Here is a 20072-nt window from a genome sequence, read left to right on the forward strand (position 1 = left end):
CATTCCAATACAATATGACTTTTTTATATCAATGAAAAGAAGATCTTAGGCAAAATGTGCATAATTCTGGGCAATATGAACTACTTTTATGGTACATTTTATGCCAGTATATACATTTACACAGCTACTATCCCAAGTGACTTAAAAATGAGAAAAAGCGCAAGTAATTTATCATAATTGAGCATAAATCACAATCTATGTTATTTGCATGGAAGCAGCTTGGACATTATGCTTAACATCTCATTTGTGTTTCACAGAAGAAAGAAAAGTAAAAGAAAAAGCTTCAGAACAAAATGAGGTTGAATAAATTATGACAATGTTATTTACAGTATGATAAACTACTCCTTTACAGGCTGTAAAAAATAGGCAGACTTTTGTAAGCTGTGGGGTGAGAGAAGATAAAATCATCTGCACTTTAATGACACACATTCTGCTTAAGGCTTGCAGATCAGCTGTCCTGTAACTGAGTGACACGCCACTAAAGATTGAGATTAGAGATTAGAGTGTTCTTTGCAACACAAGCTATACGCACTCAAATACACACATGCTAAAATGTACACTCTTGATATTCAACTCACTTATCCCAATAAAAGTACAGTATATAAGATATCGGACAACATTCAGCCAGTATTAGCTATATAGAAATCACAACTCATCCACTAACATTCAAAATATGACCTTAAATGTCAGTTTTATTTAATTTACTGCCTTCTTTGTCATCAAAGCAACAGAAATAGATCATTTTCTGTTGACCTGACATCGTCTGTCTGTTCTCCCTCCTGGGGCAACTATACAGACGGAGATTCAGAACCATGGGAGCAGCTGAGTTTGGGTCAGCTTCCCTTGGCAACAGAACTATCTGCCCTGGGAATCACTGCGGGCCCATGTAGGACCTCCACTGGAGCAAAATCCCAGCAGAGAATCTCTCAAGAACAGCATCTGATGGCAAGTAAACTGCAATGTCTGTCTCTCACCATTCAAGGTGAATCTTGAGTTGTTTATGCATTGAATTAAAATCAGATTAACAAACTCAACATGTTGTTTACTTAATGAATAAGCTTTTTGTCCAAAGTATGTAAGGTAAGATCTTTTTTATAAAATCCAAAAGGTTTTAATTATATTTTGCTATGTATATAAAGGTATTTTAAAGATTTTGAAGTGTCAAAAGGTCATTCAGTTTAACCGTCCAAAGGCCAATACAGCCATTTCATTTGTGATAAAAATATATTAAAATTTAATAAATGTATTTTTTATTCTGGCATGATTTTATAGCATCATATATCAACATAGTGTAAAATGATATTAAAATTATGTGTAGAAGTCTTTGCTTTGTTATGAGAAAGAATGTCTGGAAAAATTTCAAAAAGATTTAATTCGGAGTAACCAATATAAAGGGACCATTTTGGATCAAGTCATGCGGTCAGTATCATGTGATAGGATGTGACATCATTCAGACACCTGCAAAGGACCACATGGTCATGAAGCAAAGTAATTAATCCTCTTGTAACTATTTAAAAAATTCATGTTTTCACTTGCTCATATCCCGAAACATCAGGTCATTTGGTACAACCGCTATAAAACATGGAATATGTTGTTTAAAGACTTGTACTAAATATAAAATGTTTGATTGTACTTTTGCTAGCTAGATATCACCCTGTTAGCAAAAGTGTCATTCGGTAAAACCGAAATTTTGGTTAAACCAAATGACTTTTTTGGTGTCAAATTTTGTCCATCTTGTAAAAAAATTATAACAGCAGAGTTAATTGATTAAAAAACAACACATAATGTCATTGTTAACACTTAATAAAACTTCAAAATGAATTATATCTCCATTATGTTTTGTTACACCTTTAAAAACCTTATTCGTCAATGACCCATATGCTAAAGATTATGTGTTATTAAATCAGGTTTTTAAAGATGGTTAATAATTTAAATGAGCATTAAATGATGATAGGTAATGCAAATGAAAATCTATATCAACTGAAACCAATAAATAAAAAAAATAAAAAATTAAATTAAAATGCAAATATAATAAAGTCAAATAAAAATATGACTGCCACAACAAACAAAGCAACAACAACAACAACAACAAAAAACTTGAACATCAACATTCCAAGAAGTCCACATGCAACATTCTTGACAACATCAAACTTACACAGACTCAAAAGACTGAGACTCAAAAGTACTCAAATATAAATGTGATGCACTGAACAAGCGGCTCCCCAAATCACATACTTTTGTCAAACCCTTTTATATCCATTCTGTCTGTGAAAGAAAGAAATCAGTATGTGCACAAGTTTTGGAGTCTATAATCTTCTCCAGGCAGATTTTTTTCAGCAGGTTTATACAGTGCACTTGACAGCTGTGAAATGTCTAGCGTGCTTCAGAAAGAACTTCTGCCTTTGCTTGCTTGGGGACAAAAAGACAGCAGGAAAAGAGTGTCAGACGAAATGTCATGCTCATAATCAACTGATGGAGATGATGGAGCATCAAACTGTGAAAATGGACCTCAGTTTTGATGAACCACGCACCTGCACAAATCCTTTGGACAAGATAAATTATTTGGTTAAATAGCATAAACACAACACCAATCTAACTAGATCTCTCTTGCAACTTAAAAAAATGTAAACACAAAAATACTCTGTAGGAGCATCATAAACAAGGGTTTCCACACTTTTTGATCAATTCATTTCCATGGCTTTTCCCGTCGTTCATAATTACTGGATAAGAATTTCAAGTTGAGAATTAGTCTTGAGAATTAATAGATTTAAATGATTATACTAGTGCACAGATGCCAATTAAACTGTCTCAGCAGACAGTTTAGTGTTTCTCATTGGCTTGCAGCCATGTTTTACTCTATAAACATTCACAAAAAGCAATATCCAGCCAATGACATATTTCTGAGCTGAGCAGAACTAGAAAAATGTATATTCACTATAAAAGTCTTCAGTGATCAGTTTTTCACATTTTCAGCTTTCTTTAGTGTGTATTATGTTGCTGTTTGAGCATGAACAAGGTCTGCAAAGCACAAAGTTACTCTAAAGAGTCATATAACTACCTGAAAACGCCTTCATTGGAGTCTTGAGTTTTCTTCCGTATTGAATATTTGAATGTATGTGTCAAATATTCCTCATTTTTCAATTTAAATAATTCCCACCCAAGGCATTTACAAAAAAAAGGGGGCAAGGCCTTTGAGTTGCATTAGTTGTGTGTTGAAAATGCGAGATTATGATAAGAGGTGTGATATTATTAAAACACACTCAAAGCAGTTGATCAAACACTATCCAGCTGACCAATCGGAGCACATTGCTATTTTGGAAGGAGGGGCTTCATAGAGACTGGAACTAAACAGAGCATTATAGACAGTCTTGGAAGAGAGAAGCTGCAATAAATGTAAAATATGTGGAAAAAAAAAATGTTTTTTGAACATCCAAAAATGAAAACCTATTCTAGTAGACCGCAGAAACAACATCAAGACTTTTAAAAAGGGCATAATAGGTCCCCCTTTAAGACATTTTAAAGAAGTTATGGTACATTTTAATTTAATTTTAACACATTTTTAAACTTAAAAAAGTTAAAAAAATATATTGATATTTTAAGGTTTTCCATAACCATGGGAATCTTGCTAAGCAAAGAAAACAGTGTGGGTGTCCAATCCAGTCAATATTTGAGATACTGAACCATTTAGGACGTCTAGTTACTGTTTATTTACTGGCGTCTTAACATGCTCAATTTCCTGTGACACAATCTTTCCATCTTTCCTACTTGTATCCTAACAGCTAAAATGGGAACTAAGTAGTGACTGATGTAGTTTGTTGTATTACGATAAAAGGTCACACTCTACACACAATCCAGTGTCTCGTGTGAACTCTGCTATAGCACATCACAGATGAATCAGCGGTGACACTAATCTTTATGTGATTACTCCTGGCATGAATGCTACAGAAACATGTAAGACTCATGTAATGTTGTCATTTCCAGGCAGTTTAACATTTCTGAGGTGTGCAAAAGTGCCATGACCTCGCTACCTAATTTAACCTGTGGAGTCCCAATGGGTTTTGTAATCGGACCACTGTCATTTTGTAAATACTGAACTCTTGATCTGTATTCTTTGAGCTGTGTGCAGTGATTATTTATTTTAAAAATCACATGTTTTTCTAAATCACATGATGTACATCTTCAGATATGCCAGAAACACAAATACCCAACCCAATGTGACCAAGACAGGTGGACAGATGGCTTATTTCGAAACCAGGTTACATTACTAATCCTCTTCTTTTTGTCTACCACGTTCACCCTAATCTGTACGATGGCTTAAGAAATGCAAAATATTGTTATTTCTCGCTAACAAATCCAGGCCTGACATTGGAACTAAACCAAAGCATTTGGAAAGATACAAAAAAATTAAATGAAGCACAGATATCAACTACTTTTTTCAGGGAACAGGTGGTAGGGGAAAGCTCATGAACAGCCAAGTCGATTTATGAGGGCAAAGGGTGAACATTTTCTTTGTAAGGAAAAACCTTTCAAAACTACAATGGAATAAAAAGAAGATGGATGAAAAGCCAGCATACATTTCAACCAAGCCTGGCATTAATGTCATCCATCCATGAACCAGTGGAGAATATAATTCCATCTCCATTCTGTCACTGCTTCTGATGGAATGTTGTCATTCCCGGGCAGAAAATATGGAAAAGTTCCTTAACAACTTATTGCATTAAAAAGTCCCCTGTCACATACATCACATCCTGACAACAGTCAGCCTTTGGATTTAGTCAGAAGTAATTTCTTTTTCGGCCTGAGTAACACTGCAAAGCAGCCGCTGCACTGCCTTCTAATAGGAATTCACAAATGTGATTATTTTTGCCAGATTATTTTTTTTTTTTTTTGTAAGAGGGAAAGACATAAGCATACTTCTCTAAATTGTTCTGGCTGACACCAGGAAAAGTATTTCTGTCAGAGTGTCCACTATGGTTGATACTATTTATAGACCCATGGACCTTCAACTAATATTCTCAAAGACTACATGTGTACAATTTTATATATAAGCCTATTTCCTTTGAAAAGCCTTTGAAAAGGAGATTTCAGTTTTAATGCAAGGGATTTTAAAGGGGTGGTTCATTGCGATTTCAATTTTTCTTTAACTTTAGTTAGTGTGCAATGTTGCTGCTTGAGCATAAACAGTATCTGCAAAGTTATAGCGCTGAAAGTTCAATGCAAATAGAGATATATGTCTTTTAAAGAATTCTCTGTTTAAGGACTACAACAAACGGCTGGTAGGGACTACAATGAGCTTCTTCGTGGGTTGGTGACATCACTAACCCTAGAATTTACATAAACTCCGCCCCCGAGAACACGCAACAAAGGGGGTGAGGCCATGTTATTGCAATACAGGACATAACACAAATAGCATGTCATAAAAGCAAGATGACAAAATGACAAGTTATAACCGTAATTAAACGTAATTATATTTTCTGCGTCTGTAGGCATCTTACAACAGTTCCCACAGGAGCGATTTATAGATTATCATGACAGAATATGCTAATCAATGACTTTAAGATAGTTAAAGGGGCTATATGTAAGATTTTTACTTGAATAAAGCATAAAAATACCCCAATATGTTTGCAGATATTTAGGAAACATGCTAAGTTCACCTACTTGTTCCTCAGAAAAACAATGCTACTGCCAGATATTCTACTTTGAAATGTGCGTTCCGTGTCGGAATGTCTGTCTTTGTTTTGGTCTGTGCGAAACTGCATGTTGCCAGTTTATCCAATAGTATTTCGACATCGCAGGTTGCCAATTGGTGGTAAACGCCGCGTATTACACCCATGGAAACCAGCAAACAAACTGGGTCAGAGAATCGCGCTCCCTCTTGTTGTGTTTCCTCAAGCTGGCCACCTGCGTCTTTGAACGAGGGGGCGGGGCAAACAATATTTTGAATTTGGACTGCAATACCTATTTCGACCAGTGGGTGTCATTCCTACATAGAGCCCCTTTAACTCCACATCAGCTACATAAATTCATCAACTAACCATTCAGAAATGTCTTGTTGCATTCTACATGTTGTCACTTCTTCTCGTGTCTCTCCATCATTGTCCGACTCCGTTTTGATCATAAAAGTCTGAACAGTTTCTGACATTTTCAGTGAGTCTGCGTGAGGTAATATGAGGTGCTGCTAAGTGCTAACATGAGCTCCTGAAACTCCACCCTCTTCTTGAGAGCAGCAGCTCATTTGCATTTAAAGGGACACACACAAAAACAGAGCGTTTTTGCTCACCCTCAAAAAGTGACAAATTTAACATGCTATAAAAAATTAGGGTAGGGTATTTTGAGCTAAAACTTCGCATACACACTCTGGGGACATCAGAGATTTTACATCTTGTAAAAGTGGCATATACCACCCCTTTAACTAAGAATTTTAACTAACTTTTTAGAAAAGTATAAGAGCTAAAGCACAATAAAATTCTAGTTAATCAAGGTAAAATAAAATTAAATAATACAATAAAATTCTGTTCATCACACTATGTCACAAAAAAATCCATAAAGAAAAATGATACATTTAATTTGCAAATTTGGAGCAACATAATAACACATAGTAAGTGTTAAAATATTTACCTAAACTACTGCTTAAAGTTAAGTTTTTTTTTAAAGAAATTAATACATTTATTCAGCAAGAAAGCATTAAATTGTTCAAAATGAGAGTAAAAGGCATTTATAATATTACAAAACATTTCCTTTTCAAATAAATGCTGTTCTTTTGAACTTCCTAGTCACCAATGAATCCATAAAAAACTGTTGAATGTTCGTATACAAATACTGATCATGCAGTTAAACTTAATAATCTCAATAAAAAATGATTGCAAATATTATGAATATTTGACATATTGCCAAACCCTATACTGCAGTATTTGCCTCCATTTTATGGTACTTAATTTTTACTAAAGTGCACAATAGATTTGAACCAGCCATGAGAAAACTTTGCATCCCAAATGGAGGTAAGCAGCTTGTGCCATTAAAAGGGAGATTTGTCTGGAAAAATCCATTTCCCTCTAGAATTCTTACTGCTGAGTTGACGTTGTCCATGGACAAAACTGGCCTAGAACAGATCAGGAGAGACATCGAGGAAGTGCAATGGAAATAACAGCACTTCAGAAAACAAGACCTATTCCTGGATACACTTGAGAGGGTATTATTTTGGACTACTTAAATGCAATCTGCGCTCCTCCACAACAAACTGGCAAGGTCTGTGACGAAGATGGCGACAGTGACAATAATGAGAGATGATAATTAAAGCCACACATCTTCCCCCACCCCTCCGAGAAATGCGTTAAAAGAATATCGGGCAGGAAGCCTGACAGCCGCTGAGCGAATGAGCATGAAAACACAATCTGTCATAGAGAGCTGATGAGAGGATGATAAAGGTACGTGTACCACGGTTATTTCCCCAGTAAGCCTCATTGCAGGATGGTTTTCAGGTTTTGAAGTTAAAAGAGTGAAGCAGAGAAAAGGGTGAGCCATTATATTATGTAATGGGAGTCAACGAAATTAACAGAATTTGAAGTGGCAGATCTGCTGCTGTGCGTGCAGCATTGGGAAAGCTACTTCAAAATCTTACAAAGCTACAAGCTACTTACTGTATAAGTAATTAGACTATAATTTTTCAAGTTTATGTCACTTATACATATTTACAGATATAGTGAAATGTGCAGGTCCTTAGGCTGGTTTCTTTTTCTATTAAAAAAAAGTAAAATAAAAATAATGTATATTGTATATATTTGATATTTATATGATTCAAAGTATAGTTCTGATAAGGAAAAAAGGCTGATAAGCAAAAAAAAAAAAGATTTGAAAACCTTAAAGAAAAACTGAGTAGAAAACAGTGAGTTGCTATGCAGGGACTTAAAGGATTAGTTCCCTTTAAAATGAAAATTACCCCAAGCTTTACTCACCCTCAAGCCATCCTAGGTGTATATGACTTTATTTTTTCTGATGAACACAATTGGAGTTATATTAATAAATGTCTTGAGGCATCCAAGCTTTATAATGGCAGTGAACAGGACCAATGAGTATGAAACTCAAGAAAGTGCATCCATCCATCATAAACATCCTCCACACGGCTCTGATGGGTTAATAAAGGCTTTCTGAAGCAAAGCAATGCGTTTGTGTAAGAAAAATATCCATATTTAACAAGTTATGAAATAAAATATCTAGCTTCCGCCAGACCGCCTTCCGTATTCAACCGTATTCGTAATTTGAATATGGAAGGCGTAGGATGTAGTTTTGAACTGCGAGAGTTTTATACTTTCTTCCAAAGTTTAATACGGAAGGCGGTCTGGCGGAAGCTAGATATTTTACTTTATAACTTGTTAAATATGGATATTTTTCTTACACAAGCTTCAGAAGATTTACTTCAGAAGGCCTTTATTAACCCCCCCGGAGCCACGTGGAGTACGTTTATGATGGATGGATGCACTTTCTTGAGCTTCAAACTCATTGGTCCCGTTCACTGCCATTATAAAGCTTGGATTCTTCTTTCTCGGATGTGTTCATCTGAAAGAAGAAAGTCATATACACCTAGGATGGCTTGAGGGTGAGTAAAGCTTGGGGTAATTTTCATTAGTTAGTTCACCCAAAAATGAAAATTCTGTCATTAATTACTCACCCTCATGTCGTTCCAAACCTGTGAGACTTTAGTTCATCATTTGAACACAAATGAAGATATTTTTAGTTCTTTACATGGACAGCTACGCAATGTTTATGTGAATAAAAGCATATAAAGCATGTCTTCAGAAAATTTGGACTAAACCACTCAATTGATATGGATTATTTTTACGATCTCTTTATGAATTTTTTAAAGTGCCAAAGTGTCAGTTGAGTAGCTGTCAATGGAGAGTACAGAACTGGCTCAGACTTTATTAAAATATCTTAATTTGTGTTCCAAAGATGAAAAAAAGTCTTACAGGTTTGGAAGAACACGAGGGTGAGTAATTAATGACAGAATTTTCATTTTTTGGGTGAACTAACTCTTTAAATTAAATGAGCTTTTTTAAACAGTTCTCTCAAATGAATGAACTTGAATATATTTGCATTAAATAAAACTAGAACATTTTGAAAAACTAAAGAAAAAATGAGTAGAAAACTAAAGAAAAGCAGCATTAGAACAAAAATGAATTAGTGAATCTCTTTAAACAAATAATTAATTTACAGAACATAATATCCTGAAAGGAACGCTACATGAGAGGGATGCATTTGCCTCAGTTCACTTGGCTATAAATCTGTGCGCAATACAATGTGACATTAAAACCAATGATGTTGCACCACTACACCACTAACTGGAAAAAGGAGCTTGTTACTGGCAAAGCTACAATGATTTAAAAACAGCTGAGCTACTGTCACACACTAATGAAAACGTAGTTCGCTACATTAGCATCGCTACTTTTAGTACGTTACTCCCCAACACTGTGTGGGTGCCGTCTGATTTGCTGCATGAAGCTTCTAGGACATATCTCAGAGCCAGAGAGCAGATCCCGGCCTCTGCACGCAACGCAATAAAGGTTACGGCAGATCGGAGTTCTCCTCTCCTTCCACATATATTTAATTTTAGACAGTTTCTCCTCTCTACAGTAAAACAAGCAAGAAAAACATAGCTGTCTGTCATTGTGATCCATTTTTCCATGGTTTGTAGGAGGATATTTCCCATCTTCCTGCCTGCCCTCGTGTTGCCGTTACACTGAAGTCATGGAAAATACATCATGGAGTTTATGCAAGTGTTCAAAATAAGCATGGGGCAAAAAGAGGAGAACCTTACAGTAAGAGAAGAGACTGAAGGAAGAGAGAGAGGGAGGGAGAGCAGGTTGAAAGCATGTATGGAACTTCTTGCAGTCATTTTTCAAGTTGAAAGCTGGTCTGACTAAGAATAATTGAACCATAACCTGTCAGGAAAATCATTTTCAGACCCAAAGCTTTTTCTATGTCGACAACAACAAAGCTGAATGAATGTGGGCCAAATAACTGTTCACATTCTCTTCCACTCCTCAGCATGAAATTTTGCAGAGATTTTCCACAGTTCTAATTTTAAGCACCATATTTGTTATTTTACGTGAAGGGGAACAGTGATAGAGTGATATATATCGGCTTGGCTGCAATCCGTCTGCTGTTAATTACAAATTGTATATGAATTGTGTGTATTTTTGTAGTGAATTCTGGGTAAATATTGCAGAAAAATGTATAAAATAAGCAGAAATAAAATGAAATAAAATTCCCACTTTTCAAAGACAGGGTCATACTTTCTCTGTCCTCTAAACAATCTCCATCACTCAATGTGTACAGTTTTCATCATGAATGAATAAACTAAACTAAACAGGCAGAAGTAATGCTAAGAGATTCACCAAGATTCTTTAAGAACAAACTCGCCTTTAAGGGACACCGAGGGTTATTCTGACGGTGGCTGGCTCTCTGTGAGCCAACTGCTGATTCATGTCATCAAACCGAGAAAAAAAAGCACATTTTCCATATTTAATCAAATTTTCATGACCTCCCTTAAGAGGAAGAACATTCTCGCCAGTATGGTGTCTTAAACAATTAATGCATTAATGCCATGAATATCACGTTATGTAAAGCTACACAACCTGACCTCTACTGTACATCCCCACAGACATATTTAAAAGACCTTATTGTAAACCTATCATCAAGATATTTCAGAAAAAAAGGCTGATCTCCTAATGAAAAAATTGGGAAACACATGTACAACACAAAGCCACAAGCGTTTGGCAGGCACGGAAATCTCTGGAAATAATCTGAATTAGTCATAGATGATCATAAGATAATAACTGGCCAAGAGGGGCTACCTAATGTGATTAATATTCCCAGCAGAGATGGGAGCAGTGATTTAATGGTGCACTGCTGCTGACTCTATCTAAGCCTTGTGCAACGAGTCACATGAAATCAACTGACAGCCTGTTTGTCTGGGCAGCTCTGAGCTGGCAGAAGACTCTAGCGACAGAAGTGTGCCTTCTCCTCCTCGACTAGGGGGGAAAAACACGCTCCAAAAACACAACGATAAACCCTGGAGCTTCTTTCCTTCTCTTGCAGAATCAGGACATAGTTCTTGACCAATAAACAGAGAGAAACCAAGTCTAAAAAAAAGGATTCTGCCCGTTGTTCAGTTTAGTTAACAAAAAAATGAGTTAATGCAACACAATTGCAATGACATGCAATCAATTTGAATAATGGTACCAAGATGAATAATGATATTATCAGAGAAGCATGATCTGATCTTGTCCTTTTCATTGCATCTAGCTAATTATTTATATAAAATAATAAAGTAAAGTACTAAAATGAATTATGATATTATGCAATAAAATATATAAATTTTAATTCTTTGTTGAAGTAGAGTAACTTCATCAGATGAGCATTATAGGTAATTTTCATTGCATCTAGTCAGCAAAATTAATTTAAATTTGTACAAGACTAGAAAATCTATAATAAGTAATTAGTAAAAAAAAAATATTGTCTTAATTTAAGGCTTAATTTAATTGCATGAAAAAGTTCTTCTCAATTAATTAAATTAATTAAACTATTTTTTTCTGTGTAATAGATCTGAAACAACAACAACCTCTTTCTACTTCCGTTTTCCTCAACTCATCAGTTGCACCCACATGTCTTCGTTTTTTTAAGTGCTCATATGAGATGCACTGCCCAAGGGTCACTGTCTGTCACATGACCACTGAACAAGTCATCTAATTAGCCGTAGGCAGAGGCAAGAACTCTGGCAACTGTGCATGTGGACATAGTGTGTCCTTATAACAAAGGTCATGTCGCAGTGTCTTATTGAAGACCCTAACTACGCATTTGACTGTTGAATTAATTAGACTAAAGATGCTGGAAGCGTTTTCAGTGAAGGCCACATTTAAAAAATCCTTATTACCTGACAGATATCACAGAAATATCATACTCGTCTAGATATAACAAAAATAACATGTATAACATGATGTAACAAAATAATTGTAGTGTTTTTCTGACTATTTCGAGAGACTACCCAAATGTACATACTATATGGAATTTTCCAACAAATATTGATGGAAATTCCCTCCCCCCTAGAGACTTTGTCCCCTCCATGTATGCTACAGTGTTTATGTGAAGTCCAGTCTTGCATAAGCCAAGATAAACATGCCTAACATACTATTTCTGTGTTCTTTGTCTGCCCTTTTTTTTCCCATGTCTGAATTTCATTCTTTCTTTTTTAACAAGATCATTGGCAATACCCTTATTCATGCTGTTACTCTGCGTATTGAGGAAAATGTAAAAAAAAAAAATCCTCACTGCTAATAAATAAGGATATAGCCCTAAAGTGCAGCAAGATTAACATTTAAAACTTGCTAATGATAAACATTATATTCATTACTCTGCATGACAAAACCCTAAGAGGACGCAGATGGATTGCTCGTGTCTTTGACAGCCCCCCATCAGGATGAAACACTCAATGCTAACACATCAATAACAGGGATCCAAATTCAAACTAGTGTTTATAGTGCTAAATTCTAGGGTTTTTAAGACCAGTTTGTGCCCATGTGATTAGAGGCCAGTTATAGGTTTACTCTAATAATAATCAAAGCATGTAAGAGAAGATAAGGCTACTTCAGTGTACACACTACCACCACTGAGATATCTTAGGGTCCTCATTCATCTCACTTTTTTATTGACATCCTTAGTGCCAAATGTATAATAATCGTTTTTCATCTGACCTGTTTTAAAGGATTAGTACACTTCAGAATTAAAATTTCCTGATAATTTACTCACCCCCATGTCATCCAAGATGTTTATGTATTTCTTTCTTCATGTTAGGGCTGACCGATATATTGTCACGCGCATTTCGTCAGTAAAGCCGGTTCCCTGATTACCGCTAAATCGCGATCACCTGCTTTCAAATGGAGCGGCATTTAATAGACAGCGCCGTAGTTCACTGACAAGCCACGCAATATCGATTCAGGCGATTCATCTGCGATGTGAACGCGATATAGAGGGTATTCGTCGACGTCACTTTCCCGCCGAAAACGCGCTCCCTCAGCTGGACTGAGTGGCAAAAGAACCTGCTGCGTGACTGGATTTAGTAGAGGAAACTGCGAAAACGCGAGTAAAACTAACGAATTACACTAAAAGTTGGAATTGAATGTGTTCCTTACAACTTGTCAAATAAAACTAATCCATGGATATTGACATGCAGCCAGGAGTCGTGTTTCATGAAATTTATATGTGCCTGATTTCGACGGTAGGGAAATACATAAAGCAAATCTGCCTGTGAATATTTTATATAACTACAATATAGGTAGGTTTAAATCCGCGTAATCACTTATATCAATGTTATATCGTCATATTGACCAGCCCTAAAACATATATATAGTTTTATAGTCTAGTTTTTACCAGTGTTGTTTATTTAAAAACACAGTTATGCAGAATATAAGATCGAAAATATTTAATTGATGAGTTGTCAACATAATATATAACAATACAATACGGTATGATTTTACCTCAAAATCCAACATTTTGACACAAAATGATAACTGAAAATCCATGTTTCTCTGCCTGGAGTTCAGATGTTTCTGTGAATTGCAGTGATCCATTTGCCTTTTCTGTTGCTTTCTGATTTTTTTTTTTAAATATATGCCTCAGGTTTTGTGTCAAAGCTATTTGTACAGTCAATCACAAAGCACTTTCCCGTTTTGGATGTGTTTTGTGTGTTTTTCGCGACATTCACGCTAAAAACCAATGCTTTTGGTTTTTTCAGACTTTTGCCTCTCAGTGGACGTGACCGCAGCCGTAACGGTCGACGGTGACGTCACTTGCATACCCTCTATTGCGTGGCTTGTCAGTGATCTACGGCTCTGTCTATTAAATGCCGCTCCATTTGAAAGCAGAGGTGCGTCCCAATTCGCGTATTTGTGCACTATTCTATGACGTTTTTAAGTACAAATAGTGCAGTAGTGCGTTCACACTGAAAATTCCAAAAAGAAAAAGTGCACTTTAAATACCCGGATGGTGCACTAAATTAACGGAAAAAACGAAGTGTGGAATGTTGGACACTTCGTGCACTCAACTGTCGCAGCTTTAATTACGTAGCGGAGGGGAAAGGAGGATCGGACTCCGTTGTTAAATGACAAAATAACCTTATACAATTCACGCACAACATGTATGAGTGCATAGTGCACAAGTACATAGTGTATAAGTGCATAGTGTATAGTGCATCATTTGGGACGCAACTAATGTGATGGCGATTTAGCGGCAATCAGGGAACCGGCTTTACTGACGAAATGCACGTGACAATCGCATGCAATATATCGGTCAGCCCTACTTCATGTCGAAAAGAAATTAAGATTTTTCTTCAACAGTTACCAACAGGTTGAAAGTCCAAATTGCAGTTTCAGTGCAGCTTCAAAGGGCTCTATATGATCCCAGCTGAGGAATAAGGGTCTTATCTAGCGAAACGATCGGTCATTTTCTAGAAAAAAAAAAAACATTAAAAATATATACTTTTTAACCACAAATGCTCATCTTGCACTAGCTCTGTGATGCGCCACGCGTTACGTAATCACGGTGGAAAGGTCATGCGTGACGTAGGCGGTAGTGCCGAGCAAGTATTTACAAAGTGAACATGCAAAGACTAAGTCAAACTGTCTTTATACAAAATGGTAAAACAACAATGTCGGACGATTTTGAAGTTGGAGGAGAAATTGAGATGGAGTTTTTCGCCCTACCGCGGAACTTCATCCTACCTCTCGTGACCTTTCCGATGTGATTACGTAATGCGTGGTGCATCACAGAGCTAGTGCAAGATGAGCATTTGTAGTTCAAAACTATACAATTTATTTATTTTTTTAGAAAATGACCTATCGTTTTGCTAGATAAGGCCCTGCATTGAAACTGCAATTTGGACCTTCAACCCGTTGGTAACTGTTTTCCTCAAAAACCTTAATTTCTTTTCGACTGAAGAAAGAAAGACATAAACATCTTGGATGACATGGGGATGAGTAAATTATCAGAAAATTTTCATTCTGAAGTGAACTAATCCTTTAACCACTAAAAACAAATCACCTATTTTATTGCCAGACTTCCAAACGACTGATTCCATCTAAATTACGAGTAAAGGACACTGATTTGAACTAGGACCATATAAAATCATCCAGTTGTCTCCAAATAGGATCCAGTGTCCAGAGTCGAGATGCCCATATATGGAGTTTAATCTGTAGACATAGCCAGATCAGCGTGGTGTAGGTTGCTTACTTCAAAGCAATGCGTTTACCTCTGTTTACATTTGTGCATGTCTTCCCATTAATCAGCTTAAAATAAGCACAAGTAAGGGAGCTTTTCCATTTCAAGATCTTGGAGCAAATTCAGAGCTGTTTATCTTTGACTGAGTAAATCTGTTATCATTATATCCTCCCTGTCATGGAAAATATCTGGGGTTCAGGCCACCTTGTCAAGTATGTGATCATACCAATAAATGATCTGAGGATGAGTGCCAGAAGTGTCAGAAGAGGAGGAGATTGGTGAGGAGAGCCTGTTCTCTGCCAGAAACCCTAGCGATGGAGCTCAAGCTCAAGTTGAGCATTGCAACAGTTATGGAAATGTAATTAGTCACCCAAATGAGCAGTTCTGGAACTCCAGGACATTCTGTGGCATGTCTCTACACAGATTAAGCAGATCCGACTTGTGGAAAGCTTCTACTTAGCTCATTCACTCCAAACCAGATGCTTTTTCATTCAGTTCAGACTTCAAGGACCACATTTGTCAAAGCCTTTATTGTGTGTCAAAGGAACTTAATCACCTCTAGCAATAAAAGTATCTCTTACTCTCTTCTGATCCAGCTAAATAGTTTTCATGCCACTTTAAGGACATTAGGTCCAAATTTGAGGTGGAAATGCATGCTACTGCAATGACTTAACAATAAAATAATGATATACAGTAAATCCGACCATTTCACTGCACTTCCTTAAATCACACTTTTGTCATATACAGTGGTACAACAATGTCAAAGCCACAGTTTAAGGAGTACTAAGAGATCTGGGAGCAGCCGCTATATAAAAAACTATTTATAAATGTGAGATTCTGAAATAAACTGAGCAAAATGGAAACATAAGAGTGAGCAAAGCTAGTGGGGAAATGAGAGGGTGAAAAGAAAGCACCAGGAGGGCTGCAAAGGAAAATGAGCCAGAAAAAAACCTTACAGCAAACAGATACATCAAAGGGGGAAACATATTGTGGGAAATAAAGAAGAAAGACTGAGGAGATAAAATCATCTGGATGGCTTGGAGACTGATGAATTTATCATTTTTGATTACACTATTTAGGGCTCAACAGTAAAGATTTTTTTCAGCATGCCTGGACAGGCCAAAAATTTTTACATTTTCTTTACAAAGGAAATTTTTTAATAATAGCCTGAAATTCTACAATAACACAGGAAACGCCAAGGCAGCAAATGACCATCAGCCAGCTAGATAATTTAGCTAACTGACACGTTTAAAAATCTGACAAGCAGATTTTACAACCATATCGTCACAGAAAACCAAGTGGGAATAATAACCCAAACTTGGGAATAAAATGTAATGCAATAGGACAAATGACAGTTCAGTCACCTGGCCCAAAACTGACTCAAGGCAAGTGGGCCATACTTATTGTTGAACACTAACTAGGGTTTTCAACTATACAAGATTATGTTGCTTCCCCTTTGAATTGTGAAATAAGAATCTGACATCCATGATATAGTTTGTCATTTTGCACCACAATGCAACACATTCTAAAACTGAATAGTTAAAAGGAAAAAAAAAGCACTTACGAAATTTCATCGTTCTGGAACTCCAAGACACCATGGGTATCTTCAAAGTCCTCTCCTCCACCTTTTGCTGTGCCTTCAATTGTTTTATAGGGGATTACCACTACTCCACGGGCTCCAGAGGTACGTGCCACCTTCACCTCCATCATGCCAATGCTTTCACTGACATGAACCATTGGTTCCTCAAATGTGAAGATGCCAGCATGGTCATCATCAAAGATAGTCACAGTAGCTGTTGAAGGAAGGCCAAGGCCAGCTAATGTGTCCACATGATTGGCGCCTGGGTTCCCATTGTCGGTTCCTTCAGATATGACCTTGACGTTGCTGAGATGAACCAGGAAGTGTTCGTCTTCTTCAAAAATGTCATCGTCAATGATGTCCACTCTTATCTCCTTTTCGGTTTCACCTGGTTTGAAGACTATAACACCCTCTGTGAACTGGTAATCAGAGCCTGCATTGGCAGTGCCGTCCTCAGTGCGGTACTCCACCGACACAGTGCTAGTTAAGTCGCCGCCGCGTCGTACCACATTCAAAGCCACCGTTCCGCAGTTCTCAAGACACTGATATGTGCCAGGGTCAAAGAAGATCTTGGAGGAAAGATCATTATCTGATACTTCCGAGCGAAGTTCATGGATGCCAAGTGCTTTTCTGGCCTGGTCTGCTGCATGTTTTTTTAGTATATTACCCGCACCGGTCATGAGCCTAGTGGCCTGGCAGCGATAGAACGCACGACTCTTCTGCTGCTGGCTGAGGACGTGGTAGTTTGCGAGCTCAACCAGCTGCTCCATCTCTTTTTCCGGATGTTTCTGTTTCAGCTCCTTCAATATCCTAGCCATTTCTCTCCTGGCCTCATCCTCATCCATGTCTTTATCTTCAACATCCACCGTTCCATCTAAGAACTCCTCGCCGTGAGAGTTAAGCATCCCGCCGTCCATTTCGATATCCGCCTTTGACTGGAGCTCCGGCTCACCTTCGGTCTCGATGATCATCCCCCTTTGTTTTCCGACTCTGTAACGTTTGTACACATACTTGTAGAATAGAAGCCTGCGGTCTGCAACCCAAGCAAAAAGAACACAAATTGGAAAGAAGAAGAGAGTAAGCAGTCCCTCCCAGACTTCCACGATACCTGGGGAAATCACCGCCAAGATCAGATAAAGCCACGTATATGCAAAGATACTCCAAGTGGCAGTGACAAAAAACACCCGCAGGTGCTTGACCTTCCGATGCTCTCCATCTGGTATCACAGAAACACAGAGACCGATGATGACAAACATATTAAAAGCTGCACTTCCAACAATGGTGTTTGGGCCCAGCTCGCCTGCGTCAAAGTTGTGTCCACACACTTCAACCACGGAAAGCAGAATCTCTGGGGCTGACGAACCCAGAGCCATGAGAGTTAGATTCGAGACTGTTTCATTCCAAATACGAACAGTAGTGGTTGTGGTTTCTCCATTTGGCTTCTTGATGGTGATCTCTTTCTCCTGGGATGTGATGACCTCAATGGAAGCCATAAAGCGGTCTGCAATGATGGATACCCCCAGGAACATGTAGAACAAACCAACAAAGTACACAGTGGCTCTGGCCAATTTATCCCCAAAAGACGGGTTCTCCGGCATCCACATTGGCAAGATCACGCCCTCTTTGCACTCAAAACTACCACCACATGTCTCATGTGAAGAGGTTTCGTTTGGAGATGTATCTACATCTAAGCTCGATTTAGAGCTGCCTGCTGTGGCTGGCATAAGCTCATAGGAGAAAACTAAGAGGAAGATGCTGAGGTTTAGAGCAAGAGAAAAATAGAATGAAGTCCCAGATTGGCCCATGTTCCTAGTGAGGTATTTTGTTCCTGCTCTCCCGTAGCCTGTGAGGGAAGAAAAAGTGCGGAGTTAAGAATGATACAACAGCAAGATAGTTGACCAGCATTCAAGATACTAAACAACAGTTAGTTCTGATGCTCAAATTTGATTGGCCGAGCAATGATCCGAGAGAGCTGATATTTACAGTTTACAGTAACAGCACTGGGAAGTTTCACCATTTGTAAACATGCTTCACGACATCCCAGACCTGAGTATGTGAGCGTTGCTGAGTGTAAGCGGAGTTTGCCTGAAGCAAGTTTTAAAGTCAGAACATCAGTGTTTTCTCTCACTTCATGTTCTCTCAGAACGGGGAAAACACAGCGAGGAAATGGAGCGGAGTTGGAAAAGAGTGATTGCAGAAAGTGTTGAGTGGTGGAGTGTAACCTTTGTCACTCCACTCCACTTATGTTTCAGGCCAGTTTTTAGACTGCGAGCTGCTTGGTGGCACCAAAGTTTGATCTAACCATTTCCTTTGGTGGAGAAGAAATATGCAAAATAATTGGTACATTTTTGTCTGAAAAATTGAAGTACTCAATATACAAGTACACACCACACTTTATAAAACCAAATAACATGTTCACAGTGGTGCTTTATTACTAAATCAGTGCAGCTGAGATTACCTGTGGCCTGTGATATTCAATACTCTTCCTTGTGTTTAATTTAAAATAGAGTAGTGAGAAAAAAAGTGTCTGTTAATTAATTAATTTATTTATTTTATAGGTGATGACATGGTTTAAGCTTTGATGATGGTGACGGTGTAGACAAGCAGATATGATCATGTACAACAGAATCATTCAAACAATACACACATTTATACAACAGCTGTTTTGCATCAAATAGAAACACATAAAAACACATTAATCAATTTAAGTTTTAATTTTATGCAAATTAATCTTTATTTTATAATAACCCTACTGAAAAAAACAGCTTAATCCAGCTTAAGATGATATGTTGGTCTTAAACTTAGTCACCCAGCATGGTCAAGATGGTCTGTTGGCTAAGTTTTAGCTGGTCAGACTGGTAGACCAGCTTGCTGACCAGATAAACCAGCAAAACACCAGCTTGGCCAGGATGTGGGACCATCTCAAACCAGTATACCATTTTAGGCTGGTTGTTTTTTCAGTAAGAAAATAACAAAAAAGGTAACTTACATGTCATAAATGAACGACAGACTGCAGAAAGAGCTTTAATTAATAGAGAAGAAAGATGTGAAAAGCATCTAACTAACTGCGTTTGAACTTAGGCATGCAATAGGCATTTACATCTCAAAGATGATTATTCTAAAGAAAAAACGAATTACTGTGAATTTACATTCTCCCTTTTCACCAATATAACATATGGCAAAGAAACACATATTTACATACACCTGCAGACAGTCTGAAATATAG

At 37.4% G+C, this 20072-nt stretch overlaps 1 protein-coding gene and 1 long non-coding RNA gene across 13 annotated transcripts in view; one reads left to right on the plus strand and one right to left on the minus strand.

The window, feature by feature from the left end:
* LOC125256378 overlaps positions 1-1183 on the plus strand; it is a 35789-nt gene extending 34606 nt beyond the window's left edge. Inside the window, exon 3 of the long non-coding RNA XR_007182102.1 lies at positions 797-1183. This is a non-coding gene — a long non-coding RNA (uncharacterized LOC125256378). The remainder of the gene's footprint in view (positions 1-796) is intronic.
* Positions 1-20072, minus strand: part of slc8a1a (solute carrier family 8 member 1a) — a 59678-nt gene that overhangs the window by 34121 nt on the left and 5485 nt on the right. For 9 of the 12 annotated variants that reach the window (XM_048172328.1, XM_048172327.1, XM_048172322.1 and 6 more), the window contains exons 1-2: positions 18830-20057; positions 16832-18689 (exon numbers count right to left, since the gene is read on the minus strand). In XM_048172328.1, coding sequence (XP_048028285.1) covers positions 16832-18689; positions 18830-18863 — 1892 coding nt within the window. In that variant the 5' untranslated portion in view covers positions 18864-20057. Of the gene's footprint in view, positions 1-16831; positions 18690-18829; positions 20058-20072 lie in introns of those variants that run through there. The other 3 variants (XM_048172324.1, XM_048172323.1, XM_048172329.1) reach the window with 2 other exon arrangements.

This window comes from Megalobrama amblycephala, linkage group LG21 (assembly GCF_018812025.1).
Source record: "Megalobrama amblycephala isolate DHTTF-2021 linkage group LG21, ASM1881202v1, whole genome shotgun sequence".
Classification (NCBI taxonomy): Eukaryota; Metazoa; Chordata; class Actinopteri; order Cypriniformes; family Xenocyprididae; genus Megalobrama; species Megalobrama amblycephala.